The following is an 18917-nucleotide window of genomic DNA, read 5'->3' on the forward strand; positions in this document are numbered from 1 at the left end:
TCAGAGAGAGAAGCAGGCTCCCCGTGGAGCTGGGAGCCCGATGCGGGACTCGATCCCGGGACTCCAGGATCATGATCTGAGCCGAAGGCAGTCGTCCAACCAACTGAGCCACCCAGGCGTCCCCTGAGAACCATTGTCTTAATTCACACAGTGGAAATCAGCCCACAAAGGGTCCCACTGGCAAGACCTTCACCTAGGAGTTAATCATTGTCCTTTCTTGTGCCCTACTTTCCTTTATAATTTTACCACATAGGTAAGAATTTTTAACCAAGAGATGACTTGACTTACTTTTCTCACTCATCCATCCAGTGTATAGTTAAAATTAATTTTCACTGTTCTATAATATTCTGTTGTGTGAATAAAACTATTGATAGACATTTGGCTTGTTTTCAGGTTTTTCCTAGGAAATTGCTATGAAGAGTCACTTCCTTAGTCATAGAATTACCCTTGTTTTCTGAAAGGACCTATCTAGAGGGAACCCTCCTGGGTGCCTGGTTGGATCAGTTGGTTAAGTATCTGCCTTTGGGTCAGGTCATGATCTCAGGGTCTTGGAGTTGACTGTCACATTGGGCTCCTCAGTGGAGACCCTGTTTCTCCCTCTCCTTCTGCTGCTCCCCCATGCTTGTGCGCTGTCAAATAAAATCTTAAAAAAAAAAAAAAAAGGAGAGAGAGAGAGTCCCTTAGACCTTTCCCTAAATTCTAACATCGTCTTACTGAGACACCCAGTGGTGTGTGTTCTGCCTTGCTCAGTGAGTACTGAACTCAACTTATTCAAGTATATGTGTGCCTGTGGTCTTTGGCTGAAGGGTTTATATGTAAAATATCTTCACGTTCCTTGTTGTGCCTTTTGATGGACACCAGTTCTTAGTATTAGTTCAAATTTTCAATCTTTTTCCTTTACGGTTAGTGCTTTTTGTGTCATATTTAAGAATTCCTGTCTTGCTCCAAGGTCATATGGATATGTATTTTTTTGCTAGGTATGTATTTCTAATATCCAAACTTTTGTCTTTATTTCATTTGAAGTTCATTTTTGTGTATGAAACCATATGATATAGAAATCTAATCTCATTTTTTTAATGTGGTAACCATTTTTCATATCAACAATGTATTCAAGAGTCATTCCTTTCTGTGCTTTTCCCCACTTACATGCACAGCCACCTATACTATATATCAAACTTCTATCAATACATGGGTTAAATTACATCTCTTTTATTTTTAAAATGTAATAAATAGTTTACGGCTTTAAGATGGAATGTTTAGATAAATACATAAATCATAAAACAATGTTAAAAATTAGTGTTTTAAGTTAGTAATAGTTGATGCAATGATTCAGTAATAAAATTTACCAAGTTTTTTAAAAAGATAATTCATTCAGAGTGTAGAAAATTTAGTAAGGCTATGGTAGTCCAGAGAACAATTTAACTGCAGAGGTGTGTATGTGCTTAACAAAGTGGTTGCTAATAGATTTTTTTTAAGTCCCAAATGACATACATTATCTCACTTTTTATATAGTCAGAGAATCTAGCCTTTAAAATTTTACATGAAAGAAATGTATAAATCCTCTCTTTTGAAGACACAAGAAAGTCTGAAACAAAATGGTAAAAGTTAGAATAGAATCAAAGGGAAGAAAATGCCAAAAGTGAGGACAAAGGAAAAGAAGTCTAAGAATGGCTCCCAGTAGTCAAAGTTACAGAACCTTGAGATGATGAACCTCTGACAAAATTAGATAAGGTACTGAGGGGTAGCCTGTTTGGGGGAAAAGAAGATATATATATTTTTTCTCCCAAGTATTTTCAGGAGGTTTGAAATTTGTTTTAGTGGCCTGCAAAAGTAAAAAGTTTAAAATCCAAATCCATAGGTGGCAAGTAGTTCATAGGTGCTTAAATTTGGGTAAATTCACTCTGTCCTTTTTTCTTTTTCTTTTTTTTTTTTTAAGATTTTATTTATTTTAGAGAGAGAGAGAGAGAGAGATGAGAGAGGCAGAGGGAAAGGCAGGGAAACTCATACAGACTCTTTTTTCCAAAACACACAGCTCAGGCCTCTCTGCTCTCTCCACCCTGATATCAGGACCCTAATGGAAAACAAGAGTCAGCCACCCAACGGACTGAGCTACCTGCGCACCCCTTGTTTTGTTCTTTTTTCTTTTTTTTTCAAACATCAAATTCAGTAACTTATAAACTGAGTCTAGAGAAAGCAACCTAGGGAAGGATTATTGGAATGGGAGTTAAGGGAACAGGATTCTAATCACTATTCTGCCATTAATCTAAATGGCAGTGAGGTTAAGTGTGTGGGTGTCAAATTCCTTAAATATGCAGGATGAACTACATCACCTTCAAGGTCACTCCAGAGCTAAGGTCCTTTCTTCTTAAGCAATTGTAAAATGTATCCGTGTAAATCCAAGCTATCCTTGCAGCCAAGCATTTGTCACTTGAGTCATAAGTCTAAGTCCCATTTCTTTCCAGGTCTTAAGCCATGTGGGGAACCCTACATTTGATCTTTTGGAGGCCTTACAGTTAACAGGATTTGGAGCACTGCAATAGTAAAGGCTAAATTCCCAGGTCAGGACCTCTGCACAGCCAAGAAATTTCAAAACAGGAACACCAAACGATGTTCTGACAGCCTCCATCAGAACAAAAGCCAGGGCTGCTAGGCGCAGGGGCGGTGCACCTGCTTCTCACAGGTCAGGTCACTCTCTACCGTAACTCTTTATTATTGTTGTTGTTCTTTTTTTGCATCCTCAGGAGCAAAGCTCTTTTCTTAAAGGAAGACCTATTTATTCGATGATTCATTCAGGCTCCAGGGAATGGATTATAGCCACAGAAGTAGTCTTACCGCCCGCTCCTAGAAGCCCTGGCCGTCACGAGGGGGCAGTTTGTGAGGCGGTCTCAGAGGCGCGCCCGGGGCACGCTGGGAGCCGGGGCACCTTGGCCGAACTGACCCGGAAGGGCTGGTGCGTGGTAACCCCGGTTGCCGTAGCAACCGAGCCGCGCTAGTCCTAACCATCCGCATCCTCCGGTCCAGCCACCTCCCGGGATGCCGCTGCAGGTGAGCGATTACAGCTGGCAGCAGACAAAGACGGCGGTGTTTATCTCTGTGCCTCTCCGGGGCGTCTGCGTCAGAGACGCGGACGTGTTCTGCACAGAAAACTATCTGAAGGTAGGAACTCGAGTTGTGCCCGCCGAGTCCCCGGGGGTGTGGTCCCAAGCTTCTGAGAGCGCGGCTCAGTAGACGCCACCCGCGCATTCTTGCAAATAAGCGTCCCAAAATTTAGTTCTTCTTCTTCTTCTTTTTTTTTTTTTAAAGTAGAATCTCATGAGATGATACCTCATCTTTGAAAGATGTCATCAGACCAGAGATTATTTTTATCCAGGGTTTCTTCCTATGCCTTGTTAATCGGATACATTTATAGCAGGAATTTAAGAAAAGGGATCTGGACCTCTATCACTTGTTTCTTAATAGCTGTGTCTTTATTTTGTTTAACTAAATTAACCTCTGTTTACTTCCGTCTGAATAGGTCAACTTTTCTCCATTTCTATTTGAAGTGTTTCTCTATGCACCCATAGACGATGAAAACAGCAAAGCCAAGATTGGGAATGACACTATTGTATTCACATTATATAAAAAAGAAGTGGCCATGTGGGAGACCCTTTCTGTGTCAGGTGGTAAGTTTTTTACCTAAAGATGTTCATCTGGTTGTGCTTTTTATATTTTATACCTTAAAAATTTTTTTTCAGAACAACTGTTTCTCTTCTAGAAGAAAAAATAGGAACGTGAGCATGATTTAAATGACATAGTGCTTCAGCTGCTGCTTAAATAACATAAAGATTGAATCATTCAAAAGTTAGAGCACATTTATAATAGCTATCAAACAGATGTGAGCTTGCATTCTCAGAGGATAAGGCCTCTTGGTATGATCTTTATTGAGCACTTATTTTGTATTAGACATTAACACATCTGGTAATCCTTAGAACAACCTATTACTTTGGTTACCTCCTACCCATTCCCATTTTTTTTTTTTTTTAAGGTGAGGCTACTGAGACACAGAAGTGTTGAATAATTGGCACAGGTCCCACAACTAATAAGTGGCAGCCTGGAACTGGAGCTTTAGCAATTTGACTCTAGAGCTGTGGTTCTTAACCCTGGCTATGTATTTGAATCACCTACAAAACTTTAAAATAATACGGATATCTGAAACTCATCCTAGACCAATCAAATCAGTTTCTGTGAGTGTAAAATCTTTCCAGGGATTATAGTGTGCAAAGCTGAGATCCTCTGTTCTCTGTACTCTTAAAGAGTACTCTATTCTGCTACAGCTGACTTTGTGGTTGAGTAATTGCCCTCTGTTGCTTTGCCTTTATTTCCTTCCTCCCTGTTCTAGTTGTTATTTATTCTAGGGCTTTATATCTACTGCCTGAAATTTCTCTTAGGCCTCTGGCATTAAGTCTTGAGTAGGAATTACTGACAATGGGGAGATTGCAGGCTTGCTTTTTCTTTTTTTAAATTTATTTTTTAGTAATTTCTACACTTGATTGCGGCTTGAAATCATGACCCTAAGATCAAGAGTCACATACTCTTCCAACTGAGCCAGATAGGCACCCTGCAGTCCTTTATAATAATTATTTCTTGATACCTTGCAGTGGAATTTAATTTTGTAATCCCCAAGACCAGGTAGAATTTTTCTCTAAAGTCTAGTATTCAGCTCAGAAAATACTGGCTCAGGCAGATTACTATATCCAGGTTACCTTAGCTCTTTAGTGGGTTCCAGACTAACTGAAGAGTTTTTAAAAACCACATTCTTGCTGTCCTCCTCATTTCTTCCTTTGTGATTCAGTAATTCTGAGATGTAATTCAGTAATTCTGTTGTGAAACACACCCGGGGTGTTCTGACTTCTTACCTAAGATCAAATGTAAACACTTTAATTTATTTCAGTTCTTGTTGATGATATTAATTTTAAAGTAAGATGGTACCAGAACCATCATCTATTTTATAATGGCTGATTTTAAAATAAACAGATTGAGAATGGTGGGACCGCAGGTGATTCTGATGACTGACCAGGCTTGAGAACCAGTGACTTAAATGTTTGTGTGTGTGTGTCTGTCTCTCTCCAGGAAATATTTTGTCTGCCAACTTTTTAGGATATAAAGGAGAATCAACGAATGCCTAGGTGGCTCAGTTGGTTAAGCGTCTGCCTTCAGCTCAGGTCATGATCCCAGGGTTCTAGGATCAAGTCCCACATTGAGCGCTTTCCTCAGCGGGAAGCCTTCTTCTCCCTCTGCCTGCTGCTCCCCCTGCTTGTGTGCTCTCTCTCTTGCTCTCTCACTCTTTCTCTCTCTCTCTCTGACAAGTAAATAAATAAAAAACACAGAGAGAGAGAAAGAAGAATCATGTCAGAAAACCTGTTACTTTTCCCTACATGACACTTTCTTCTATGTCAAATTCTCTTCTTAACGTCCTTGGCTATCTTTTCCAGGAGTGGGAAGAGAATTTTATTTCCTAATCATGATCTCCCTCTCTATTTTACAAATCTGCTTTCAATGCACACTTGCTTGAGTCTTCTCTTTCATGGTAATATGGTCATCCATTCCAAATTTTGACCATTTAAACCAAGGTTTAACAAATTCTTTCTGTAAAGGACCAGATAGTATTTTGAATATGCGGATCCCTATGGTCTCAGTCACAACTACTTAGTTCTTCTATGATAGCACAAAAGCAGCCAATAGACAATGCATATATATGGACACCGAAATTTGAATTTTATCTAATTTTTATATGTCACAAGGTATTATTTTGATTTTTCAACTATTTAAAAATGTAAAAAGTATTCTTCACTTGTGTGCTAGAGGAAACAAGCAGAGGTTTAGATTTGGTCATAGTGTGCCAACTCTGATTTGGATTGATCAACACAGTCTTAAAACTAGCTTATGTAATAAGTAATGAGCATTGATTTTACTTCAAAAACCAGGGTTGAAATTCCTTTAGAAATCAAACTCAGTTACACAGCAACTCAGTGAAATTATTTTTTTTAACAATTTTGTTTCTCACACGAAGTGTGTGGAACTCCAGTCTATATGCCAAGTCTTCCTCATTTTTCAGAACATAATAGGTTAGTTTTCTTCTGAAGTTTTTTCTTGGTGTACTTTTCATTATTTTTCAATGTGAAAGTAGGTTATTTTAGCTACCTTTATCCTTGAATCTGGTCCAGTTGTCTGTCACTGTTATTAAACAGGAGGAGGGTTGGGAGAAGTTTCAGACTTAATTCCAGTCCGAAGGCCTAGTTAAGATCTTGAATTAGTAAAAATTCCATGCTTCTTTTTTCCTTTTCCTTTTTAAGGCAACTTCTTTGAATATTAAAATTCCAGACTTTTTTTTAAACTGTTAACTGAAATTTAGCATTCTCTTCCATCATGAATGTAGGCAACAAACAACAGCTGTATCAACAAGTATCACGAAGACATTTATATTATGAAGTACATTTATCTTTTATACTCACTACTTTGAAATTGTAGTATTTATTTATTTATTTATTTATTTAATTTTTTTTATTTAAAGATTTTATTTTATTTATTTGAGAGACAGAGACAGTGAGAGAGAGAATGAGCGAGGAGAAGGTCAGAGAGCGAAGCAGACTCCCCATGGAGCTGGGAGCCTGATGTGGGACTCGATCCCCGGACTCCAGGATCACGCCCTGAGCCGGAGGCAGTCGTTCAACCAACTGCGCCACCCAGGCGTCCCAAAATTGTAGTATTTATTATGCTATCACAAAACAAATCTCATCTTCTCTTCTAGGAGACCTCATAGTGGTGATTTATTGTGATTAGGTTTATAAGCAAATATCCTTGGTTTCCTGAAAGAGAGGGAAAAGGATGAATGTGTACTCTTTCCCTCCATCCTGTCCCATCTCCCTCTTTACCCCTTCCCCCCCTTCCCATTACACCTCTCCCTTTTATGTCCCTCTCCTTGTCCTCAGTGTTTCCCCTCTCACTCTGATTCACCCTTCCACTTGTTCCCACTTTCTCTCATTCATATTTTCTCTCTCTCCTTCTCTACCTCTGTAGTAAATAATTGCTGTTACAGTTGCCTGCTTACCTTTTAATGTTAGCTTCTTGGCCAGTTTAATATTGAGAAATGCTTTCATTTCTCCATGTGAAGTTGTCCTCCCCCGCCCCCCACCCAAATTGCATCCTGGATCAGGGTGTTAAGCAGTTTTCTCCTGAGTAAAACACTCATCATAATCCTAATTTAGTGATATTTCTTGTTTTAGTCGACAAAGAGATGATGCAAAGAATAAGGGAGAAATCTATTTTACAAGCACAAGAAAGAGCAAAAGAAGCTACAGAAGCAAAAGCAGCAGCAAGGCGAGAAGATCAAAAATATGCACTAAATGTTATGATGAAGGTAAGTTGCAGATTGATGGGAAAGTCCTCTCATTAAAGATGTAATAGTAAACTCTGTGAGGATAATTTATTCCAATCACTGTACTTCCTCACTTCTTTATTTATACTTTGGTTATAGGACTTACTATGTTATAGAGGCTCTCTATTACTTCCATGTGTTCCTAAAAATCTATATGAAAGTGGAGAGTATAAAAGTTAGATAATAGATTTACTTGTCTCAGGGAGAATGTTCTATTTCCAAGGGAGTAAAAAAATTATAATTTTCTATGGTAAAAGTGTTTTACTTCTTTTTCAATCTTGGAAAACATGGATATGACTATTTAAAACAGTACGAGCCTAGATTGAACACTGAACACTGACATATTAATATCTTTTTAACTGTTGAGGCTTCCAAGTTAAAACTTTTTTAAAAGAAGATTGATTTCTTCATTTAGAGAGCAAAATCACATTAGCCGGGAGAGGAGCTGAAGGAGAGGGAGGGAATCCCAAGCAGACTCTGACTCCCAGCTGATAGTGGAGCCTGATGCTAGACTTAGTCTCACTACCCAGAGATTATGACCTGAACTGCAATCAAGATTCGGACACTTAACTGACTGAGCTACTCTGGTTCCCCTCAAGTTAAAGCTTTAATTAGCAATATATTTTTTGAGATATAATTCACATACCATATAATTCACCCATGTAAAGCTTACAATTCATTAGTTGATAATATTTAGAGAAGTGTGACCATCAGCACAATCAATTTTAGGACATTTCCATTACCCCAAAAGAAACCCTGTGCCTGTTAAGAGTCACTCCCCATTTCTCCCACTCACTCCCGTCCCAGGCAACCACTAATCTGCTTTCTGTCTTTATAAATTTATCTATTCTGTTTTTTACAAGTTAAAAGTTTTTATTTATTTTCTTGCTACTGAGTTATATGAGTTCTTCTATATTTTGCATATTGGAGAATGAGTTACAGGTAACTGAGGAGTAAATGGAGAAATTACAGACAGTTTGTCCATGATTACAAGACAGATAATTCCATGACAGAATATGGCCCAGTGAGGGAATATTTATTGGTTGGAAATAAAATCTTAATATCTTGAAAATCTTTCTAAAGGTAATGGGAACTCTTTAGGGATTTTTCAGCAAGAATATCAAATTAATTGGGTTTGTATTTTGGAAAAGCTCATTTTGGCTAATGAGTATGGAGTGGTCGCAGGGTGGAAGCAGAGCTTTTGTATTTTTAAGATGTAAGAACCTGAGCATATTTATATGTTGAAGAAGAAAGCTAGTAGAGAGGGAAAAGTTGATAATACAGCCAAAGGAGGGGATTGATGATGATGATGGAACAAGTGGGCCGAAGGTTGAAATAGGTGAAAAAATTAGTCTTAGCTAAGAGCAGGATATTTTATCTTTGGACGCTAGAGGGCAGGAATAAGGAATACCAGGATTAGGAAAATTCTTAAGGACACACACAGTTAAAAGAATCCTTTGTTTTCTTGCCTCCTTGTGAAGGAGGCAAGAGGGAAAGAGATTGAGGTGGAGGTATGGGTTTTGAGGTGATTAATGAAAGTTTGGAATACTGATGCCAAACTGATCTTCTGACGCATGCTCTCTTTGTCTGACAGTTTTGACTGCTATTGCTTGCTTTGTCTGTCTTCTTCACTATTTTGTATTGTAGATTGCCCTCTTTTCTTTTGAGTTTTGATTTTGTTTTGTTCTTCAGAGGAAGTACTACTACACTTTTGTGCTCTGAACTTTTAACCTAGGTAGATGAAATTTGAAGTACTTTCTTCTGTCATTTTCATAAAGTTGAAACCAGAAATCTCAAACTGTGAAACAACTTTGTATAATCATGCAGATGAGGTATGAGTTGCTTTCTGAAATTGTCTAGGTTATACTATAGGGTCTTAAAAAGTTCTTATCAGTGAACCGGATGCCCTCTTTATTGGAAGTGTGTACAATGTACAAAAACCACAAGGAACTGCTTGGCTCTTTTTAAATTCTACTTTTTAATAGTAATGTTCATGTTCCTAGCATTTTTTTATATGCCTCAGCCCCTCCTTTTTCTGCATTTTCTTCCCTTCCAAAGCACATCAGCACTATTGACCCTATTTACTTTCTCATCATCCTGCTTCTTGCTTTTGCATGTTTAACATTTTCCCTATAAACCATTCTTAGGGCTCTGTGTTTTGGTATCTCCTGTTCTAATTCCTTTGACCTATTCTTTACATGTGAAATCTTCATTCTTTTACCTTATTTGTTATTAATAGTTATTACCATCCTAAGACACCTAATTGTGTTGTTAGTGTACTCAGCCTTTGTATCACTATTCCTTTTGAATTTTATTTTTTACCTTTATTATCTCTGATATTTCTTATTGAGAAGTTTTACAGATCAAATACATTTTTTGTTTGTTTTTCCTTCAAAGTGCTGCTATGGTAGCTTTTATTTTACTTTTAAGTATTTTATTACTTTTATATTATATTACTTTTAAGTATTTTACTTTTTAGTTTTATTGAGGTATAATTGACAAAAAAATATATATATTTAATAGTAATATATTTAAAGTGTACAATCTGAACTGTTGATATATATATAATATATATATTTAATAGTAATATATTTAAAGTGTACAATCTGAACTGTTGATATACATATATTTTGTGAAAGGAATCCCATAGATAAGTTGACTAATACATATATCACGAAGGGAGGGAAAACTAAATGGGAAGAAATATGAGAGGAACACAAACCATGAGAGACTCTGGACTCCAAGAAACAAACTGAGTGTTACAGAAAGGCAGCGAGTAGGGGGATGGGGTAATTGGGCGATGGGTATTATAGAGAGCACGTGTTGTGATGAGCACTGGGTGTTATATACAACTAATGAATTGTTGATGCTACATCAAAAACTGATGATGTGGGGCGCCTGGGTGGTTCAGTGGGTTAAGCCGCTGCCTTCGGCTCAGGTCATGATCTCAGGGTCCTGGGATCGAGTCCCGCATCGGGCTCTCTGCTCAGCAGGGATCCTGCTTCCCTCTCTCTCTCTGCCTGCCTCTCCATCTACTTGTGATTTCTCTCTGTCAAATAAATAAATAAAATCTTTAAAAAAAAAAACTGATGATGTACTATATGCTGGCTAACTGAACATTATAAAAAATACATGTTCGATGGAATTAAAAAATACATGTATCACTTCATATAGTTACCCTTACCTTGATCTTAGTGCTTACTTACAGCTAGAAATTTATACCGTTACAGCTTCTCCCCATTTCCCCTGCCCTGGAGCCCCTGACCTCCACCATTCTGCTCTGTTTCCGTGAATTCAACTTGAAAAAAAAAATTCTATGTGTAAACGATATCATGTTATATTTCATATAAATTATGCATATGTTATATATAGTATACACATAATATATGTGTGTGCGTATGTATATAATGAGCTTAATGTTCAGGAGAAGAGGTTGGTATATGCTGATATACCAGGGACGCCAGCCACCCCTCGGCCCTGCCTTCCGACACTCCTCCCAGTGCCACAGTGATTCAGCATTAAGTGCCAGTCATATGCTGGGAACAGGGTCCAGGATCTGTGAGTGTTCCTCCTACAGCCTTGACTGGGACTGTGTACACAAACCCCACACCTGTGCACGCTCTTCCAGGAGAGTGCTGGGGTGTCCCTTCCACCTCCCTGTTTATCCCCACCCAGCCGTGTCCCACTCAGACCCTCCAACCCAGGCTACCCTGTGACTATTGCTTCCTCAAGGTGTATCTAGAAGATTCTTCTTCTCTTTTAAGGAAAACCACTTTTGTTGCTTTTTAACTTCTGAGATGTCTTGTAGAGCATTACAAATGAAATAAAACCTACTTTCCTCCCTGGGGTGGTCCGGATCCAACACACACTCCTATGGTGACGTCTTGGACTCTGAGCACCAGGAGGGTCTCCCTGTAGAGCCCTTGGAGGTCTCAGAACAGAGCCCAGCTTTTGGCTCAAAACTTGGAGAGTGAGTTCCAGACTCCGGGCATTCATGTACCACCTCCACAATTCTTGTTGTAACTGAGGACCTCCTGTTCTCTTCTCCTTTAATATTTTTTTGCTTTAATGTTTTCTTTGCTCAACGTATTTTTTTATTTTACTTACTTCAAACTTCATTCTTATGTTAAACAACATATCCTGCCATCAATCTTATGTGCTAGTTATGTTTTTTCCTATTACACATGAAAATAAGTGGATACCTATTTTTTTAAGTATGTGTGTAATGTGTGCGTGTATGTATACACACACTGCATATCACATTTTCTTTATTCACCCACCAGTGGACACTTAAAATTGTTTCTGTAGGGGTGCCTGGGTGGCTTAGTCAGTTAAGCATCTGATTTCAGCTCAGGTCTTGATCTTGGGGTCCTGGGATAGAGCACCATGTTAGGCTCCCTGCTCAGCAGGGAGTCTGCTTTTCCCTCTACCTCTATCCCCTTCCCCTTCTCAAATAAATAAATAAAATCTTTTAAAAAATGATTATTTCTATATCTTGGCTATTGTGAATAATACTGCAGTGAACGTGGCATGGTAGTGTAGACACCTTTTGGAGATAGTGATTTTGTTTACTTTAAATATGTTTGTCTATTAGTCTATTATAAATCTTCTTTGGAAAAATGACTAATCAGGTCTTTGGCCCGCCTTAAAGTTCTTATTTATTTTCTTGCTGAGTTATAGGAGTTTTTCTGTATTTTGCATATTAACCCCTTATTGGTTATATAGTTTGCAGATATTTCTCCCATTCAGCACATTACCTTTTCATATTGTTGATGTTTTCTTTTTCTGTACAGAAGCTCTGAAGATGTAGTCTCGCCTCATTTTTGCTTTTGTTGCCTTTGCTTTTAGTGTCAAATCAAAAAAGTCATTGCCAAACCAATGTCAAAGAGATTACCACCTATGTTTTCTTCTAGGAGTTTTAGGTTTCAGTTTTTATATTCAACTCAGTAATCCATTTTGCGTTGATTTTTTTGTATGGTCAAAGTGGGGGATCCAGTTTTGTTCTTTTGTATCTGAACATCGACTTTTTTCTATCCTTTTTTTTTTTAATGAATAGACTATCCTTTCACCATTGTACATTCTTAGTACTTTTGTCAAAAATTAATTGATCATATACGTATAGGTTTATTTCTGGGCTCTCTTGTTCTGTTCCATTGATCTGAGTATCTGTTTTTTTATGGCAATACCATACTGTTTTGATTATTATAGCTTTGTATAGTTTGAAATCAGAAAGTATCATACCTCCAGCTTTGCTCTTCTTGCTCAAGATCGCTTTAACTAGTCAGAATCTTTTTTGTTTCCATATAAATTTTAGGATTTTTTTTTCTATTTCTGTGAAAAAAGCCATTGAAATTTTGATAGGGGTTGCACTGACTCTCCAGATCACTTTGGGTAGTGTGGATATTTTAACAATATTAATTCTTCCAATCCATGAACATGTAATATCTTTCCATTTATTTGTGTCTTTTTCATTTCTTTCAGCAATATTTTGTAGTTTTCAGTGTACAGATCTTTCATTCCTTTGGTTAAATTTGTTCCTAAGTATTTTATTCTTTTTGATGCTATTGTAAATTGGATTTTCTCCTGAATTTCTCTTTCTGATAATTTGTTGTTAGTGTAGAGATGCAACTATTTTTTTATATTGATTTTATATCCTGAGACTTTACAGTGTTATTTTCATAATTGAAAAAATGAATAGAAAATTAATGGATGATAAAATTACTAGTAATTTTTTGTATATTCTATGTTCTCCCAATAATAAACACATATTTTTTCATAGTAAAGAAACTTTTTTAAAAAGAGGGCAATACTTACCTTCTTATGGTTATTTTTCCTAACTTTTTTTTAAAAAAAGATTTATTTATTAGAGAGAGAGAGAGAGCGCGCATGCAAGGGAGCGCATGTGCATGTGTGTGTGCACATGTGAACAGGGAGGGGCAAAGGGAGAGGGAGAGAGAATCTTAAGCAGACTCTGATCTCATGACCCTGAGATCACGACCTGAGCTGAAACCAAGAGTCAGATATTTAACTGACTGCGTCCCCAGGCACCCCATTTTTCCTACTTTAATTTCTTTTTGCTCTAACAGGAATGTACTGATTTTCTGTGTGAATCTCACAAATTTCTAAGCATATGAGAAATTAACTTTAGCTATTAATGTCGTAACATCACCAAAAGGCAGTAATCTCTGACAATGCCTTTCTTATATATTCATTTTGTCAAGAATGCTGACCTACCTCCTTTTTGTGTAAGTATATTCCAGATTCACAGCATTTGTGTAGAAGTAAACTTTCAGCAATCCTGTGTATGTCCAATTTTTTTCTTTATTTCAAACTTTTTCATCTTCTATAGAGATGTGGTTAAAATTCAGTCATTCACTCATTCATTCTACCCATTAGGGTATCTGTTAACTTTGGAAAGAACAGAGTGTGGAAGAAGAGAAAAATTGAAAGAACCAAAGTTGTTGAATGGTTCTTGTCTTCTCAACAGCAAAGGCTTTTGAGATGGAAGTAGCAGAATGAAATTAAGCATCTTTAAAAAGGAAATTGTTTGCAAACATCAGTTATCAGAGATGAATAAAATTATTACTGAGCAGCAAGGATAAGATGAAGATTAGGGTCAAAAGTATATTAACTCATTTTCATTGGCCCAAACCTGGTTTGAGAAACCTTCTCTTCTTCAGTTCTGTCAGTTTTGGTCTTTGCGGGGTTTTTTTGGTGTTTTCTTTTTTTTTCTTTCTTTTTTTTTTTTTTTTAAGTACTCTCCACACCCAGTATGGGGCTCAGACTTACAACCTGGAGATCAGGAGTCACATGCTCTACTGACAGCCAGAGAGGCACCCTTGTTCCTTGAATTTGAAGGCTACTCAAACAGGAAATTTGTAACATGTGTAATATTAAATGTGTTGATACAGTCTCTGTGTATAGTAAATTTTGGTACATGCTTAAGAAAAATTTCTCCATCAGTAAGCTGAATCTGAATCTTTAAAAGATATCAAACAAATCACGATACGGTTATGAAGTCATATAGTGTAAAAACAGAATTTTCTACCACCTAATAACTTCTGTTGAAGGAGAGAGAGAGAACTAATTAGTGTAATAAGAGTTTGCTTTTATCCTTGGCTACATGTATAGTTTCCAACTTACTTACAAATTCTTATGCTTTTTATAGTAAGTTTGGATATCAGTGTAATGAAGTAAAATAGGTGAAAGGGAGAATAACCTATGTCCTAATTTGTTGGAAAGCTGAACAAGTTCCTGTCTGTAATTCATGAGTTTTATTTTTGGTTTGTGAATTAATTAGCCATTGGCTCTCCTTATAGCTCTTACTGATTTCTTTGGGCCCTTTCACCTATTTTGAAAATCTGCCAAAAGGAAAAGAGAAGTGTCTTAGTTGGCTCGAACTATCAAAACAAAAAACAACAGATTGCATGGCTTTAAACGACAGAAATTTATTTCCTTATAGTTCTGGTGGCTGGGAAGGCCAAGCTCTAGGTGTGGGTCAGTTTGGTTTCTGATGAAGACTCTCTTCCAGACTTACAGATGACTGCCTACACACTCTATTCTCACATGGTAGAGAGAGAGAGAGAGAGAGAGAGAGAGAGAGAGAGAGAAAGCTCTCTGGTATCTGTTATAAGGACACTGATTCTGTTTTATTAGGATCCCACCCTTATGGTCTTATTTAACCTTAAGTACCTCCTTGTAGGTCTTGTCTCCAAATATTGTCACATTTGAGGGTTAGAATTTCAACATATGGATTTGGGGACCATGGTTTTAGTTCACAGAAGAGAACTACATTTTAGCTTGGGCTGTAACAGATGTCTATCTTTCTAAACACCAGATTCCCATTTCCATAGAACATAACTAAATAATTTCAGAAGTTTATAACTTTCAAGAAAAAATTTAAAACTATATTTATTAAACTTTAGACTGAATTTTAATTTTCTTTCTTAAAGGAATTCATTATTAGGATGATTTATAGCTACATGTGGGAGGTAATACTTAAAGATACTTTTACCTGGGACACCTGGGTGGCTCAGGCATCTGACTCTTGATTTTGGCTCAGGTCCTTATCTCACAGTTGTGGGTTAACCTGCAGTTGGACTCTGCACTCAGTGGTGAGTCTGCTGGAGATTCTCTCTCCCTCTACCCCTCCTCTCCCTAGAATAAATAAACCTTTAAAAAAAGAGATATTCTTACCTGGAATTTTTGCATATTGTCTACTTTTTCCATTAGAATTCTTACCATATAGTTATTTTAAATTCCATGTCTGATTATTCTTACATTTGTGTTATATCTGAGTCTGGTTCTGTTGGTTATTGTCTCTTTATGTTTGTATTTTTCTTGCCTTTTGGCATGTCTTGCAATTTTTGATTGAAAGCTAGACATGTATCAGGTAGTAGAAACTGAGGTTATTAGACTGTTAGGGTATCAATTTATTTTAATAGGGCTGCTGTGTTTAATGTTAGCTGTGGCTGTAGGTATCAGAGGCTTTAAAGGTCTCTAGTGTCTGATTTTTTTTAAACTCCACCTTTGACTCTGAGTTTCTCCATTTATTCATCTTCTGAAAGAGTCTTTTTGCCTGTCAAAGCTGAAACTAGAGCTCTTTTATTTTATATATATATATATATACATACATACACACACACACACACATATGTTGTTGTAAAACTTTTTAATGGTTGCTGGGTGTACTTTTAACTCATAAGAATCTACTTTAAGTAAACACTGACTCAATTCCAGTGAAATATAGCAGCTTTCCTCTAATACAACTCTGTTATCTTCCCCTATCTTTGGGTTGCTTTGCCATTCGTGTGTATGTATTTGTTATAACTCAACAATGTATGTTATAATTCTTCTATAAAAATTGTCACTTTTTAAAAAATCGTAGGTTTTTAAAGAAACCAAGAGATTAAAGGCAAGGTCTTTTTTTAAAATTAAACAATATAATATAATGTCAGCAGTCCTTTTCATGATTTGTTTTATAACTGGAAATTTGTACCTTTTGACTCCTTTTACCCATTTTACCCAACCCAGCAACCCATCATTGGCAAACACTTCGATCATGGTATCTATGCACTTAGGGTTTTTTTGTTTGCTTTAGATTCCACAAATAAGTGAGATCACATTGTATTTGTCTTTCTCTGTTTTGTTTCACTTAGTGTAATGCCCTCATGGTCCAACCATGTTGTTGTAAATAACAAGATTTCATTCTTTTTTGTGCTGAACAATATCCTAGTCTGTGTGTGTGTGTGTGTCTATATATATAGATATATATATACAAATTTTCTTTATTTGTTCATCCATCAGTAGATACTTAGATTGTTTCCATGTTTTGGTTATTGTAAATATTTCTGCAATAAAGCTGGGACAGTGCATGTATCTTTTTAAATAAGTGTTTTTGTTTTCTTTGGAGGTAGAGTTACTGGGTCATGTGGTAGTTTTATTGTTAATTTTTTGAGGAACCTCCATATGATTTTTCCATTGTGATTGCACCAGTTTACACTCCCCCTAATAATGTACAAGGACTCCCTTTTCTCCATATCTTCATCAACACCTGTTATTTCTTTTCTTTTTGATACTAGCCATTCTAAAAGGTGTACAGTAATTTTTCACTGTGGTTTTTATTTGCATTTCCCTGTTAATTAGGGATGTTGAGCATCTTTTCATGTACCTGTTGGTCACCTGTATGTCTTCTTTGGTAAAGTGTCTATTTGGATACTCTGTTTATTTTTTAATTGTATGGTTTGTATTTTTGGTGTTGAGTTGCATGAATACTTTATATACTTTAGATATTAGCCCCTTATCAGATATTTTAATTTGCAAATGTTGTCTTTCATTCGGTAGCTTTTCTTTTTTTTTTTTTAATTTTTATTTATTTATTTTTCAGCATAACAGTATTCATTGTTTTTGCACCACACCCAGTGCTCCATGCAATCCGTGCCCTCTCCAATACCCACCACCTGGTTCCCCCAACCTCCCACCCCCCCGCCCCTTCAGAAACCTCAGATTGTTTTTCAGAGTCCATAGTCTCTCATGGTTCACCTCCCCTTCCAGTTCAGTAGCTTTTCATTTCGTGAATGGTTTCCATTGCTATGCAGAAGCCTCTTAGATTGATGTAATCTCATTTTTTATTTTTGCTTTTCTTGCCTTTGTTTTTGGTGTCAAATCCAAAAAATCATCACAAAGACCAATTATCAAGAAATTTACTGCCTATGTTTTCTTCTAGGAATTTTATGGTTTTAGATCCTACATTCAAGTTTTTTAATCCATTTTGAGTTAAATTTATGTATATTGTAAGATAGTAGTCTTTATTCTTTTGCATGAGGATATATTTTCCTCCCAGTATCATTTATTGAAGAGACTGTCCTTTCCCCATTATATATTTTTGGTTCCTTTGTCATAAATTAATTGGCATATATACATCAGTTTACTTCTGGGCTCTCTAATTCTATCATTGATCTATGTGTCAGTTTATTTTTTTAAAGATTTTTTAAATTTTTTTTCCAATTTATTTATTTTCAGAAAAACAGTATTCATTATTTTTTCACCACACCCAGTGCTCCATGCAAGCCGTGCCCTCTATAATACCCACCACCTGGTACCCCAACCTGTCAGTTTTTATGCTGATACCATACTTTCAAGTTTTAGTTACTATAGCTTTATAATAAAGTTTGAATCTGGGGCTTGATGCCTCTAGCTTTGTTCTTTCTCAAGACTGTTTTGGTTATGCAGAGTCTTATGTGGCTCCATGCATATTTATGATTTTTTTTCAATTTCTGTGAAAAATGCCATTGGAATTTCATAGAGATTTCATTGAATCAATTTCATAGATTATAGTGTGGTATGGACACTTTAACAATATTAATACTTTTAACTTATGAGCATGGAATATTACAATTATTTGTGCCTTCTCCAGTTTCTTTCATTAATGTCTTGTGGTTTGCAGTGTACACGTCTTTTACCTCCTTGGTTAAATTTAATTTTAGGTATTTTATTCTTTTGATATAATTGTAAATGGGATTACTTTCTTACTTTCTCTTTCTGATAGCTCATTATTAGTGTACAGAAATGCAGCAGATTTTTGTACATTGATTTTGTATCCTGCAACTTTACTGAATTTGTTTATTCTAACAGTTTTTTTGGTGGAGTCTGTAGGGTTTTCTATATATAGTATCATGTCTGCTGCAAATAGTGACTGTTTTACTTCTTCCTTTACGATTTGGATGCCTTTTATTTATTGCTCTGACTAGGGACTTCTAATGCTCTGTTGAACATAAGTGGTGAAAGTGTGCTTCCTTGTCTCATTCCTGATCTTAGGGGAAAAGCTTTCAGCTTTTTGCCATTGAGTATGATGTTAGCTGTGAGTTTATCATGTATCTTGTTTCTTATTCTGAGGTATGTTACCTCTATACCCACTTTGAGAGTTTTTATCATAAGTTGATGTTGATTTGTATTGTCTTTTTAAACTTATTTTTAAACTGTGGTATAATACATATATAACATA

The 18917-nt window shown here is 36.4% G+C and overlaps 1 protein-coding gene across 2 annotated transcripts in view; it reads left to right on the plus strand.

Annotated features, from left to right (window-relative positions):
* Nucleotides 1-2880: 2880 nt before the first annotated feature.
* DNAAF4 (dynein axonemal assembly factor 4) overlaps nt 2881-18917 on the plus strand; it is a 55907-nt gene continuing 39870 nt past the window's right edge. Inside the window, exons 1-3 of one of the 2 annotated variants that reach the window (XM_044232028.1) lie at nt 2881-3156; nt 3515-3662; nt 7263-7396. In XM_044232028.1, coding sequence (XP_044087963.1) covers nt 3034-3156; nt 3515-3662; nt 7263-7396 — 405 coding nt within the window. In that variant the 5' untranslated portion in view covers nt 2881-3033. The remainder of the gene's footprint in view (nt 3157-3514; nt 3663-7262; nt 7397-18917) is intronic. The other variant, XM_044232029.1, reaches the window with a different exon arrangement.

Source organism: Neovison vison, chromosome 13 (assembly GCF_020171115.1).
Source record: "Neovison vison isolate M4711 chromosome 13, ASM_NN_V1, whole genome shotgun sequence".
Classification (NCBI taxonomy): domain Eukaryota; kingdom Metazoa; phylum Chordata; class Mammalia; order Carnivora; family Mustelidae; genus Neogale; species Neogale vison.